The sequence below is a fragment of the Vanacampus margaritifer genome, chromosome 8 (genome assembly GCF_051991255.1).
Source record: "Vanacampus margaritifer isolate UIUO_Vmar chromosome 8, RoL_Vmar_1.0, whole genome shotgun sequence".
NCBI lineage: Eukaryota > Metazoa > Chordata > Actinopteri > Syngnathiformes > Syngnathidae > Vanacampus > Vanacampus margaritifer.
This window is the reverse complement of record NC_135439.1, coordinates 17,931,906-17,945,057: the sequence shown is the minus strand read 5'-3', so window position 1 is coordinate 17,945,057 and position 13,152 is coordinate 17,931,906. Positions and strand designations below refer to the sequence as shown.

Sequence of the window (13,152 nt, the reverse complement as noted above, 5' to 3'; positions counted from 1 at the left end):
TTCATTTGCAAATGTTGTTTGCAAGTGGGAAATTGTTAATAATTAATGGGAGGGTTTTCAGTTTTCAGTGGGGTGGCATTCAAATCTTGTTTCAAAACTGCAAGCTCCACCTAGAAAAGGGAAGTCACCACTTTTTGCGCCATTCAAAAGTAAATTATACTAGCACTTCATTTCACCGGACATAATCCTGCAGTTCCAGTGTCTTGTTTTAAGATACGTAACATTCAAATCATTATATTTTAGAGGACTCAAACACTTGACAACTAAAATTGTAAAACCACAGATGACATGCACTTGTTGGACACGTCTTATGAAAATACGCTTCCAAGCCTCAAAATAATTCCCGGTTGCGACATGCAAAGGTTAATATTTACTTATACTTCTCACCTTCCATCCTGCACCCTCTCTTGCACTCAGTCAACACTGCTTACCTGAATGACTGTGTTTCCACCCTCTAGCAGGGCAATGGCGAGGAGTATGCTTTCTTGGAAGATGCGATCGCTGGTCGCGTTCATGATGAGGTCAATAACCAGATCAGAAGCTCCCTCTTTATCCAGGTGGCACTGGACCTCCGCTAAACTCAGTTCGCTTCGCCCTCCGACCCCAGGGCTCACAACTAGAGTCACAAAAACATAGATAATCCTTCATTATAGATACTTTTGACAAAGTACATATCGTAAAATGAGCTAAAATGCTGTTAAAATCATAATTAATTTAATAGTTTAGATGTTTTCCTCTAGATACATTTGTAACACATTCAGCCACGTCTGAGTAAACCTTGGATATAATTATTAAAAATAAGCAAAAATGATTTATGGGTTTCCATGTTGTGTCAATGTTCTATTGCAGATATAGGCTGTGATGTTACATATAAACTATCTCCAAGTAGATGTCTGCGTCTAATTGTCATAACGCACACACATACAACACCCAAGTTCAATGAATTTGGATTTTGTCAATCTTAAGACAGGTGGGATAGGCTCCAGCACGCCCGCAACCCTCGTAAGGATAAGCGATTCAAATAATAGATGGATGGGTGGCTATATAATTTTTTTTTCTAATTCCTTCATTTTCACCAGGGCACATATGTCACAACACCCACCTGTAAGAGCTTTTCCGTGTGATCCAGTAGAAAGTGGACTGTTGCCAAAGGGCGTGTGACTATCTCTCCTCTGTCCAGATTTGATATTTCCATAGTATCGGTTTACCAAGATCTGCCGCAAAGCTTCTCCCTATAAGGACAATATACAATAAATGTTTCAAGTCTATTTATAGTTTTGTTAGTTTAGTTTTGATCATAATTAATCAACCCAGCATATCACATGTTCTAGGAGCATATGAAAAGACCATAAAAGAAGCTACAAATAATTGACATTATAATTAAATGTCTGCTTTTAAGATACCTTTGACACTGTCATGTTTTTTAGCCAGTCAAAAAAAGAATGTACTTTTAAATAATGTTGTTGTTTTTTTCCTTTTTGTTTTTAGCATAAAATAATTCCCTGTTGAAAGCAATTCATTAAAAAAAATACAAAGTAAAAGTCACACGAGCCCATAGGTTGCCTCATTTGGACAAAATTTGTTACAACAAAACCATATTCTTATTGACTCATGCCTTCTTTCTGACCTCTGTAGGTGAAGTTCAAAGGTCACCACACTGATGCATTTGGAAAGGAATAGTCAGGCTGTCTTGGTGAAAATCAATGCAACATCTAACCAGTGTTTCTCAATCCTGGCCCTCGGGAACACTATCCAGCCTGTTTTCCATGTCTTTCTATTCCAACACAAGTGATTCCAATGATCAGCAAGCACTGGAGAAACCTGATAACGATCCTCACCTGCATTGGAATAGGGAGACATGGAAAACAAGCTGGATAGTGTTCCCCGAGGACCAGGGTTGAGAAATCTGATCTAATCTACAGTACATAGAGTCAGTTGAGGAGAAAACAAAAGATACTTGTCCATAACACAATTAGCTATTGCATCAAACCGTTGGGCCAGAGGGTGAGTGAGTGCCATGCTGTGGAGGCTGTTTGACTAGGATTACTATGGAGTTAAATAAGGGTTAAAAGTTTTATACTTCAAAAAATAAAATTTGAAACTGAAAATTAATGTTTTGATTTTGATTTTCACAAAATATAAAAATGTATTCAAAATAAAAAGAAGTGTGCTAAACTTTTTTTGGGGGAGGGGGTTAAATTTCCATTTTGATTTACTTTGATTATTCTTTTAAATGAATTGTTTTCACTTTTTGCTTCCATGTATATTCCATGTTGACATTTGGCGTTTTATTATTTTTTTTTCAGTTGGATGTTTTCTTTTCAGATAATTCCAAATTTTCACTTTCAATCTCACTTTCAGATTTTTTTCCCCTTAGTTTAAAATCTGCTTTTTGAGTTTCAGACATTTGACCCGAATGTTATGTGGGGGGGGGGGGGGGGGGGCGTGGTATCAACGGAGCGGTTCATGGAATCATGAGTGACAGCTGAACAAAAATGCTTGGAAACTTCCCCAGTAGAATAGCCTTCAGGGAGCATAGAAAAAAAAATCTAACTCATTACATTGTCATTATACATTTTTATATTTTGTGAAATTCAAGATCAACACATACATTTTCAGTTTCAAATTTTATTTTTTCCAAGTACTAAACTGTTGACCCTAATTTAACATCATAGGTCACAAAGTTAGTTAATTTGTCCGCAGAAGATGGAGCCCCGAAGCAGCCCAAACGAAGTACCTACCCTCTCCTGATCCTCCAGTTGCTTCTGAGGCTGGTTGGGGTCAAGCTCCTTTAAAGGGTGAGTTGAGTTAGTAGAAAGCAGTCAAAAAAGTGGAAGGGTTGCTATTTGTTAATACTGTCCACATTAGATTTACATGCACACAGGGCGTTAAGTGCAAATTACATCATGCGGGGTAAGTTAGTGTCATGCAGGCTGGCTGATATACTGTATGTACCAATTCATTTAAAAACATACCAACATGTTAAGGAAATGACTGGAATGGTCATTTCCAATTAAATTAAAATAACAATATGCAGTTTTAAATGAAGAAAAGTTGCTATTTTATCATCCTTGATCAACAAAACAAAACAAACACACACACACAAAAAACACTGCCATTGTAAGCAACTCAAGGTTCCGGCATGTTGTGAATCCTTCATGGCTATAAATTATTTGACTCGGGTTGTCTTTTATTTTGTCAAGTGTGTGACATGCTGCCAGTAAGGAAGACACACATTATTGCAATGAGAGGGACACGAGCAACTGACACATACAATGAATACATTTGTCACACACAAAAAGCAACATCTAACTTATTCCTTCACACACAAGGCTCACTGACACAAACTCTGGATTTAAAGAAAAGCAGAATGAGTTGAAAATGTATGGAAAATGTATGGGGAAAATGAGACATTATTAAGATTTTACAACAGAATCAATGTTAATGTAGATAAAAGGAGAGCATTGCGATTGAATTACCGGTATTACACCACTATTACACATCAACAGTAGTAACCCATAATAGGGCACCAGGTCAGTATAGATAAACACACCTCATCAGGGATTTCAGGTTCAGGTGGAGGTGCCAGCTGATAGGGAATAAAAGGATGATGTTAGTCAAGTTTTGAAGATGGTCAGTTAGTGATGGTGCTACAGTACATGGCAGTCACGTATCTCTTATGGCAACAATTCAACAATACAACAAAACATAACTTTAGTAAGCGCCAAGCATTCACACAATGCATTCACACAACACACATTATGCATGCACATGACAGAAAGACACAGGTATAAATAAGGAAAAAGATGGGGATGGGATTGCAATGCGTGTTGCATTGAATTATGCATTTCCTGGGGCAATGGTCCCCAACCAACGGGCTGTGGACTGTTGTCGGGCCGCAGGCCATTTCATTCCAGGCCAGAAAGAGAGAATTAAGATTGCTTTTTCCTTTTTTTTTTGTAGAGGAGTGGGAGATGGGACTTGCCAGATGACCTGCTGCCACAACTGACATGCACCAATAAATAAAGTCATGATGAAATGAAAGGAAAAGATGACCCGAAGAAGGGACTAGCTTGTTGAAGAGAAACAAGCACCGGGCTCCCAAAATATCTTTACATGTGACTGGTCCATGCCGTGAAAAAAGGTTGGGGACCGCTGCTCTAGAGTACTGGAGGAGGATTGACAAGCTGTATTATTTAGTTGAACTGAATAATACAGTTGAAACAACAACAGAACACTAGGCACTCCTAAAAATGTAGTATTCCATTATTCTGTTATGAGCATTTATATTAACAAAAGCACAGTGAAAATACCCAATCATACTGTAAACGGTGATTGTGACGAACGTCTTCACTGTGTTCCAGAGTTGTTTTATTGTCCTGGAAATACTATTGTAGCCTTCATCTGACTGATACCTTTGAATAATGAGATCTATTTACCATTTCCCAGTCACTGTGAGTGAGCTGCAAACTGTGCCACACATATCATACTGGTTACTCGCTGTGGCAACCTCTGACTGACAACAACCAAGCCCAAAGTCAAACAACAATAAAAATATTTGGGGGAAAATATTATATAATATAATAGCGGCTTCAAAAGTCTCGGGCTGTGTCCAAACGTGCGCCGTACTCCCTATATAGTGACCTACTAAAGGGTCATGCCATTTTATAGGGGTATCCGAATGTCCAGGGAGCAAAAATGTAGGGCACTCAAAATTACCCATGGTCCATTCTGAAAAGTAGTGAACATCGATGCTATATACTACGAAAAATAATTAATTAGTTTTAATTGTACAACAAAGGAACGGAAGTAGTTTCAAAACATTTTCATTCACAATTAATAGTCCGAGATTTATGCGCCCGAGCGTCACATATCACGTGACCACCGTACCACGTGATATGCGACGAAGAGTTGCTGTCTGAATCGCCAAACAGAATGAGTGCATTACATATTAGGCCACTATATAATGTGGGGCTATTTAGTGAATGAGGGCTTCGGGGATAAGGGTGGGCATTCAGACACAGCCTTGGCCTATGCCCTATCCAGTAAGGATGAGCCTTGTGTTGTTGTGCGCCCGCTAAATGGGCCGTGTGGAAACAGAAGAGCTATGAACTATGCCCGCGCATTTTGCACCGCACATGAGTTTAAACTGACAGACTGTTGTGAGCGGAAATAACCGGTGTTGTTGAACTGCTGCGGTTATATAATCCTGACGTTTAAAAACCACGGTTAATTGTAAAACCGGTTAACATATGCACCCCTAATTCTATTGACACCGAGTATCTAAAAAAACTGTGACCTATCGTCACCAAAACATGCATATTATTCATATTCCTACTCTTGTCCACCTCAACCTGTGAAAATATAAAAGCGATCGGCACATTATTTGGGATTTTATTGACATAATGTGAGCCTCCTATGAGGAAAAACATCACCTACACAAAATGAAAAATATTGTGCTGATTGTTGTGTTTTACTTTTACAGGTCGGCGTGGACAAGAGAATTTTGGTAACGATTGGTCTCCGTTTTTTAGACATTTAGCGACTAAAGTTTCCAGGCAGGCAGCTAGCTAGCAGTTGCGAGTCACGAGTATGGATTTAAATGGAAGCCATAAAGTCACAATTGTGCATTACTTAAATGTGACCAGAAAACAAACAAATATAATACATAAATAATGTACCAGTATATATATATATTTTTTTTTAAATAATTGGAGGTAATGCAAAAATAGCTTTTTCTCTCGGTTGTCTACCATATCGGCAAAACATCGGCATAGGCCCCATAGGTGTGAAAGTGCATATAAATGTGTTTATCTCATTGATTTTTGCACTCAAGGCTTATTGATGCATGTAAAATTATTTTACAGCGTAATTAAGTGATCACAACAAGAACATAATGAACTACAGTTATTTAAATGTGCACAGCTGGTCAAGCGTAAGGTGTGAGAGTGTAGGTCATATTCCCACACTGAAAAAGTACAAATGCATTGTACCTGACCAGATGGAGGAATGACAGACTCTAGCATGTACTGCAAATTTGCAGTACATGCTGGATTTCAAAATAACTATTAAAAGGAACTAATAGGCTACTGGCCAAATACACCGGGCATGTACAACTGGTAAAGCATCATCACAGAAATTCTGAATTCTCTCTTTCTATACTGTTAATGTATTTTTGGTAAACACAAACTGTGTGACTGATCAGTTACGTTGGTGGCCTTGATGCACATAGCCTACAATTAATACCAAAATAATTGCATTAATTGATGCAAAACTTGACTGAAATCACTCATTGTACCATAAGGTATGTCAGTGTGAGGCAGGATTTGTCATTATACTTTGGAACACACAAATGCTATTTTATGTTACACCTTGAAATTAAATATCTTAATGAGCAGGCATAGATAGAATGCCTGGAGAGAAAAATAAGTCAATTTGACTGCATGTGATGCAACATGTAGATACCCGGAGTATTTAAATCGGTTCAGCCGGGATGGGATGGGTCAGGCTGCTGACAAAGCTCACAAATAAGATACTATGCTAGTAAGCACGTTATTGCTATTAGTGAAGAGTGGGAGTGATATGTGTGTTAGTTAAAATAAAAATAATCAACCTCAGCCACATCCATTTCATCATCAAAGGTAATCAGCTGGAAGAAAAAAATATATAGAGGGAAAATTAGTACAGCTCAATTAGTGTGTTAAAGGGGAAGTCAATTTTTTTATAATAATATGTTATATGTGACCTCACAAGTCTGATTAATATTACATTTGTGGAATATGAGTTATGCAGCAAAATTCTGCCGTTTTTATCAGACTAATCACAGCTTATCTGTTTTCTGATGCTGAGCTGTGATTGGTTGTTACCTGACACCTGAGCATATGTGATGTCATATTCACTTGACAGCAAGTGGCAAAATGGCCACCTACTGATATTGGTAAAAACAGCTGGATTTTGCTGCTTAACTCATACTCCACTAATGCAATATTAACCAGAATACCGAATTTAGACTAGTGGGGCTGCATAGAACACATTATTGTCAAGATTTGTTAGGGTTTTTTATTGGGGGGGGGGGGGGGGTGACTTCCCCTTTAAGCTCATTCACACGCACATACACAAACACAGCATGCAATGTTAGTAGATGCTGTTAAGATACAATGTGCATGAATCACTAAAGGTTTGAGCGACTAACCAAGATTTGCACGCTTAATGTGAATTCTCAAATCTGAGACTATTGTGATTCCTGATTTTTCACCTTCAAATATTGCATCTGAAAGGCAGGTGCAAACCAGCACTCAAAGCAATGCCAACACAGCGCGGGAAACGTAAGAGGCAGCAGAAAAACCTTTTCATTGTGCAAACCTTTTTGAAATTCCATAAACGAAAATGATCTCAACACATTGTCTGTAACACATTTATGAATGAGGCAACACAGTGTTGCCGTGTGTTCTTTGAATCACTAATAATCCCATAAATTCAGACAAACACTGTCTCTATTAAAAAAAAACAAGATATATAAATGAGAACACAAGCAATATGTTTATGAAATTAATGCCTGCATCACCAACTGTTAATGCAGAAACTGTTGATCAACTTCTGGATAAAATCTCAAATGTCCTGGATGCTGTTGCTCCTATTAAAAGTAAGACCATTTCATGCCGACCTAAAACACCTTGGAGGTGTGCTAAAAACATGACTTAGAAATTAAAAGTGCAGAAAAGCGGAGCGAAAGTGGAGTAAATCTAAACTCCAAGAGACAATGTCTTTGTAATTTTAACAAAGAGATAGTAAAAGCTAGACAACACTTTTTCTGAAATCATTGGTAAGAACCTCAACAATACGTGCACTTCATTCGTCTTGGTTGACAAACTTACAAATCCCTCAAATGAAACAGCGCCAGAACTTCTCTCAACAGATACATGCAATGGATTTGCCTGCTACTTAAGCGAAAAATTATCAGGTCAAACATTGTCACAAACTACATAAATACTATATAACGCAGCACTTAAAATCACCCAGGAATAATTCAATTACCATGACAGAATTTTTTTCAGTGGGTCAAAATACTATAACAGACTTCAAACTTCATATTCAGCAGTTGAAACCTTCCACAAACCGTCTTGACTCAATACATCTGGCTTTTTTCAAAACTATTGTGAAACCTGTTCAAATTGATTTACAGCAAATAGTCAACTGCTTACTTCAATCAGGTGCACTTCCTAAATATCAGAAACTAGCCCACCGTCACGCCCATTCTAAAAAAGAGAACGTTAGATGTCTCCCTATTAGCAAATTATAGACCTCAAACTTTCCCTTCTATACCAAAGTTGTTTTTAAAAAAGTGTTTTTTAATCAACTCCGCAAATTCTTGAATTTAAACTGACTGTCAGGTTTCCAACTTCACCACAGTATAGAAACAGCTCTGATTAAAGTACTAAATGATATAAGATTGAGCACTGACCCAGGGAAGTTATCGGTGCTCGTCTGATTGGACCTCAGTGCAGCATTTGACACGATTGATCATAATATACTGTTGAACAGGCTGGAAACTTGGGTGGGGTTAAATGCATTTTCAGCGCATGAATGTAGATTTCAGGTGATTATGTCAAAATCTTCAAAATGAACATGTGCACAATAAAATTCATGCTAGATTCATCTTCAGGATGCTAAACTAAACTAAATACAGCAAGAATTTTGAATCCACAATGTTTGGTTTAGGTTTAAGAGCCAATATTACCATATTTGGCTTTAAATGGAACAGTCCTAAAATGGTTCAGGTCCTACTTGGAGGAAAGGAGTTACTTTTTGACCATTGGAGATTTTGAATCCGATCGAATGGCCATGACAGGTGGAGTCCCCCAAGGGTCAGTCCTTGGGCCCCTTTAGTTCAGTCTGTATGTTATGTTGGGGTCAAATGCTTCAAAACATCAATGTTGGCTATCATGGTTATACAGTTGACACATTACTGTATTTATCAATGTCCCCAAATGACAACAGTTCAATTAAAGTATTGTGTCACTGTCTAGAGAAAATTAACTGGATGCACCAAAATTTACTTCAGCTGAATCAAAAAAAAATGGAGGTAATTGTTTTCTGCAATAAAGAAAGAAGATTGCTGTTAGAAAACACCTAGAGTTACTATCTTTAGAAATTAAAGAACAAGTTTGAAATCTTGGGATGCTGATAGACTTGGACCTGACTTTCAGCAAGCATATCAAATCAATGACTAGGGCTGCGTTCAGACTGCAGGCATATCGGATTCCAATCAGATTCCTCCTCAAATCCAATTTTAGGACTGACTATCCACAAATCCAATCTGGCCTTGTTCAAATTGGGCCATATTACTGCCACATCTGACAGGTTACTGCAGCAATGACGTTGAACGGAGGGGTTGCCCAGCGTGTGTAGTGTTTGACCTCATATTATTGCAACATTTTTTGCCGTTCTGCATGACTGACTGGTTCCTCGCAAGTGCATTAAGCGTGTGACTGTGAGGACTGTAAAATGTACACATTCATAGTGCAACCTTTTTTTTTTGTTTTACCATATGGCTATGACCGGGCAATAATTTGTGGTTTTAGGTTGCGCGTGTGAAGAGCTGACGTAGTCGCAGGACCGGGTTCGTAAGCGTTTGAGTAAGTAACGTAAACAGTCATTGTATTTCCGGTTGTTGATAGAGAAGTACAGAGAAGGTCAGAAGGAGCTGCATTGTGTCTTTGTAGATCAGGAGAAAGCTTACGACAGAGTGCCCAGAGAGGAAATGTGTATGAGGAAGTCTGGAGTGGCAGAGAAGTATGTTCAAGTGGTGCAGGACATGTATGAGGACTGTAGGCAGTGGTCAGGTGTGCTGTAGGTGTGACAAAGGAGTTCAAAGTGGAAGTGGGACTACATCAGACTTATGTCAATTAGTGGAACCCAGAGTTCAAAGTATTTGCTTATGTAAAGCACATTGATTTGCCCTGTGTCTGAAATGTGCTACAGAAATAAAACTGCCTTGCCTTGTCAGTTGAGCAGTGCAATTCTGAAACTTCTGAATTGTTATAAGGGCAGACTTGAAGGCAGTCACAAGAAGGAGTCATGTCTTATCACCTATACCAAAATTCTGTTCAACTCTGCATTTCCGTGCTTCTGCAGCATTTTAGTGCACTGTGGCAATTGGTGCTGTGTGTGTGCGTAAGCATGTGTGGGTGTGCGTGTATGTGTGTGATGTGAATTTTTGCTGTTGAATATGCTGTGTTGCATTACGAACAAGAAAGTAAACATCTCACTATATCTGCTTTAAACTTGAATCACAAGATCCAAAAGTAATCAAGGTGGTAAAATGGTAAAAGTATCCTGGAGCTTGGCGAAAACATGTGGTTGGTACCTTCTCTCTGTAGCCACGGTCCTTCGTCATCATCTCCCTGAGAGTCTGCAGTACTTTGATGCATAGGCGCTCCTCATTCTCCTCCAGCAACTGCTTGGTGTGTTTAATTAGTCTGGTATGCAGTAAATGGAGAGAAAAACACCCATTATGTAATTTACAAGATGCTTATCTTCAATTTCTAACCTGAACGCAAAGGTAATTGATTGGACTTTGACTTTGATTTAAAACTGATTTGGTAGTCGAAAAGATATCTGCTTATTTTATAGACTTGGAAATATATGGAAAAATAGTGACGCTAAAAATTTGATAAAAGCACCATTGGGTGTACTGCATAAACAATCTTAATTTTTGTCTAAAGTCTAAACCAAAATACAGGTTCACTTAAGGCTTAAAGTCGTTTAAACAATGCTTGCAACCTTTAGGTACAATACAGTTACACAAACACTTTCAGCACACTAATCTCCGACATTCAAATGACAGAAGTAGCCAATTTAAAAAAAAATATTTTAACGCATGAGCACTTTGCTTATTATTTCCTTATTTAGTCTTTATGTTTTATATCTAGGGCATATGTGATTTATATATATATATATATATATATATATATATATACACAGTATATATATAAAGTGTAAACGGTTGTTATGCTTGTTTAATTTCTGATTTTTCAGAGAATATGAAAGGTGATCAAATCAATTTGTTCAGTACCTTTGTCTTTATGTTTTCATACTGATTGTGATCTAGTAAGATGTTATTTTATTTTTTGATCACATACAACATAACTATTGATGTTGGTTGGAATGTTAAGCTATTTTAGATAGATACATTGATACAGTCAAAATTATACATCTTCATTAAAACACTGAAAATGAGTCAGACCCTGCCACTAGATGTCACTATATAATAGAATGCAGCCGAAGCGCATGCATTTAGAAGCACGCCCACTACGGTAGCTCAGAGAGACCACACTTCCCAAGCCTACCACCAATTCTTATTTAGCGTGCGCGAACGAGCATCTTTGTAGCCGGTGTGAAGCCCGGCGAGTGGCGCCCAAAAACCGAGCTAGCCGGCGGAGCAGCAAACAAGAGCAGCTAGCGGAAGTTAGTCAGCGCCATAGTGGGAGAAGCTAGTAAAAGCTTGTGAAAACAAAGCACAAGGTGACAAGCGATGCGAGTCCAAATTACGGGACTCAGCAGTGACCACCTGCAGACCCAAGTTGTGGAAAGTAAGTGGCTGTCGACCCATTGGGTCTGACACTAGATGCAAGCAGACCCAGAGCTAACTAAGTTTGTGAAGTTGTCCTTTAGACATCCGTAGCAGGAAAATGGCAGTGAAACACATCAGCTTCTTGTAAGGTGAGGCTCCAGCCATGTAATAAAACTAGCAATTACGATATATATATATATATATATATAAATTTATGTTGATGTGATAAAACATTTATTTAGCATATTATTGAAATCAAGAGTTTTTTAAAATTGAATGAATTATTAAACACTGGATGGCGCTAAAGATTACACACTCACTTTAACGGGTTCATAGCATATCAGGTTAAACAGTCATGGTTTTGAATGCCAGCATTATTGACTATATTTACCAAATTAGTTTCCCTTTTTAAAAAAGAAGCATGTTCTTCAATATAAATAAATAACATACTATATATTGTAATTTCATACTTGGATATGAATCCTCCACTTTCACATTTCTTGCGAGCTTCTGTGTTTTCAGGGAAGAGCAACTCAGGACGATGTAGGACATCCACAAGTACTGAGAGCTCAGCTTGGACCAGCGGCCGTAAACGGTCCTCCAGAGCTGATACTATGTCCTGCAGATGAACATAATCGGAGTCAGGTTTGAAAATAAAGTCCTTAAGCAATCAATTAATTTACGTTTGAGTTCACAACACTTATAAATACTTTTTAGGTTTTGAATAAGTCTTTCTAGAAAGTTAGAACTACAATGTGGCAAGTTAAATACGGTTTGGCAAACGTGTGTGATTCATTCTGGTACAGAATAATTCTCCATAATTCTCCATAATAAAAAATAATAATACAGTTACAGTATTTACCACAGACTGGTTTCTCAACATCTACTGGTTGTAGTAAAATAAATAAATAAATAAATACAATTTTAGCTTAGATAAATACCTAAGACTAGGCTTATTATACTTCCTACTAGGAGCCTTGCAAAATGTATAGGTTGGCTGGTCAAGAGTTAAAACTAAGAAATGACAACTAATGACAAGTCAGGATAATTTTATTAAACCTTTTAAGTTTTCTTCTGTTTCTACAAGCTGGTTATAGTGTGGACTCTACAAACAATATGTATGTAAATATTAGACTTTTTATCAAAATTTCAAATGAAAGAAACTGGACGATAGCCACTGGCTGGTTTGTTTCTTACCATTCTCATTTCATAAGAGTTCATGTAAGGTTAACGTGCGAGTCTTCTCCCTGTAAGTATGAATAGTGGTCTCTAGCGCTCTAGCCACATGACTACCTGCGACAGGAAACAGGGATGAACTTGCTTTGATCATGGGATGTCCATGTCAATGTGCACATTAAGCAAGGTTGAGAAATTGCTACGTCTGGAAACCGCACGCTTTAGTCAAATTGTTTTAGATGACTGTATGAGTATGAGTATGAGACTTCCAGTGTACACAGTCATGTGTTACAAGAATTTGAACCGCCACAGCTCGGGTTATTGAAATAGTTTCCCAAAAAGTGAATGTAAAGATGTCTGCATTATTTGGTATGTTGCACTGTATTCAGATTTGCTCACTACCT

General features: G+C 37.9%; 1 protein-coding gene across 8 annotated transcripts in view; it reads right to left on the bottom strand.

Annotated features, from left to right (window-relative positions):
- Positions 1–13,152, bottom strand: part of itpr1b (inositol 1,4,5-trisphosphate receptor, type 1b) — a 71,258-nt gene that overhangs the window by 23,931 nt on the left and 34,175 nt on the right. For 4 of the 8 annotated variants that reach the window (XM_077572552.1, XM_077572553.1, XM_077572555.1 and 1 more), the window contains 7 exons: positions 12,043–12,191; positions 10,367–10,478; positions 6,614–6,649; positions 3,554–3,589; positions 2,742–2,789; positions 1,103–1,232; positions 432–616 (listed from right to left, as the gene is read on the bottom strand). In XM_077572552.1, the coding sequence (XP_077428678.1) occupies positions 432–616; positions 1,103–1,232; positions 2,742–2,789; positions 3,554–3,589; positions 6,614–6,649; positions 10,367–10,478; positions 12,043–12,191 (696 nt within the window). The remainder of the gene's footprint in view (positions 1–431; positions 617–1,102; positions 1,233–2,741; positions 2,790–3,553; positions 3,590–6,613; positions 6,650–10,366; positions 10,479–12,042; positions 12,192–13,152) is intronic. The other 4 variants (XM_077572557.1, XM_077572558.1, XM_077572554.1 and 1 more) reach the window with 3 other exon arrangements.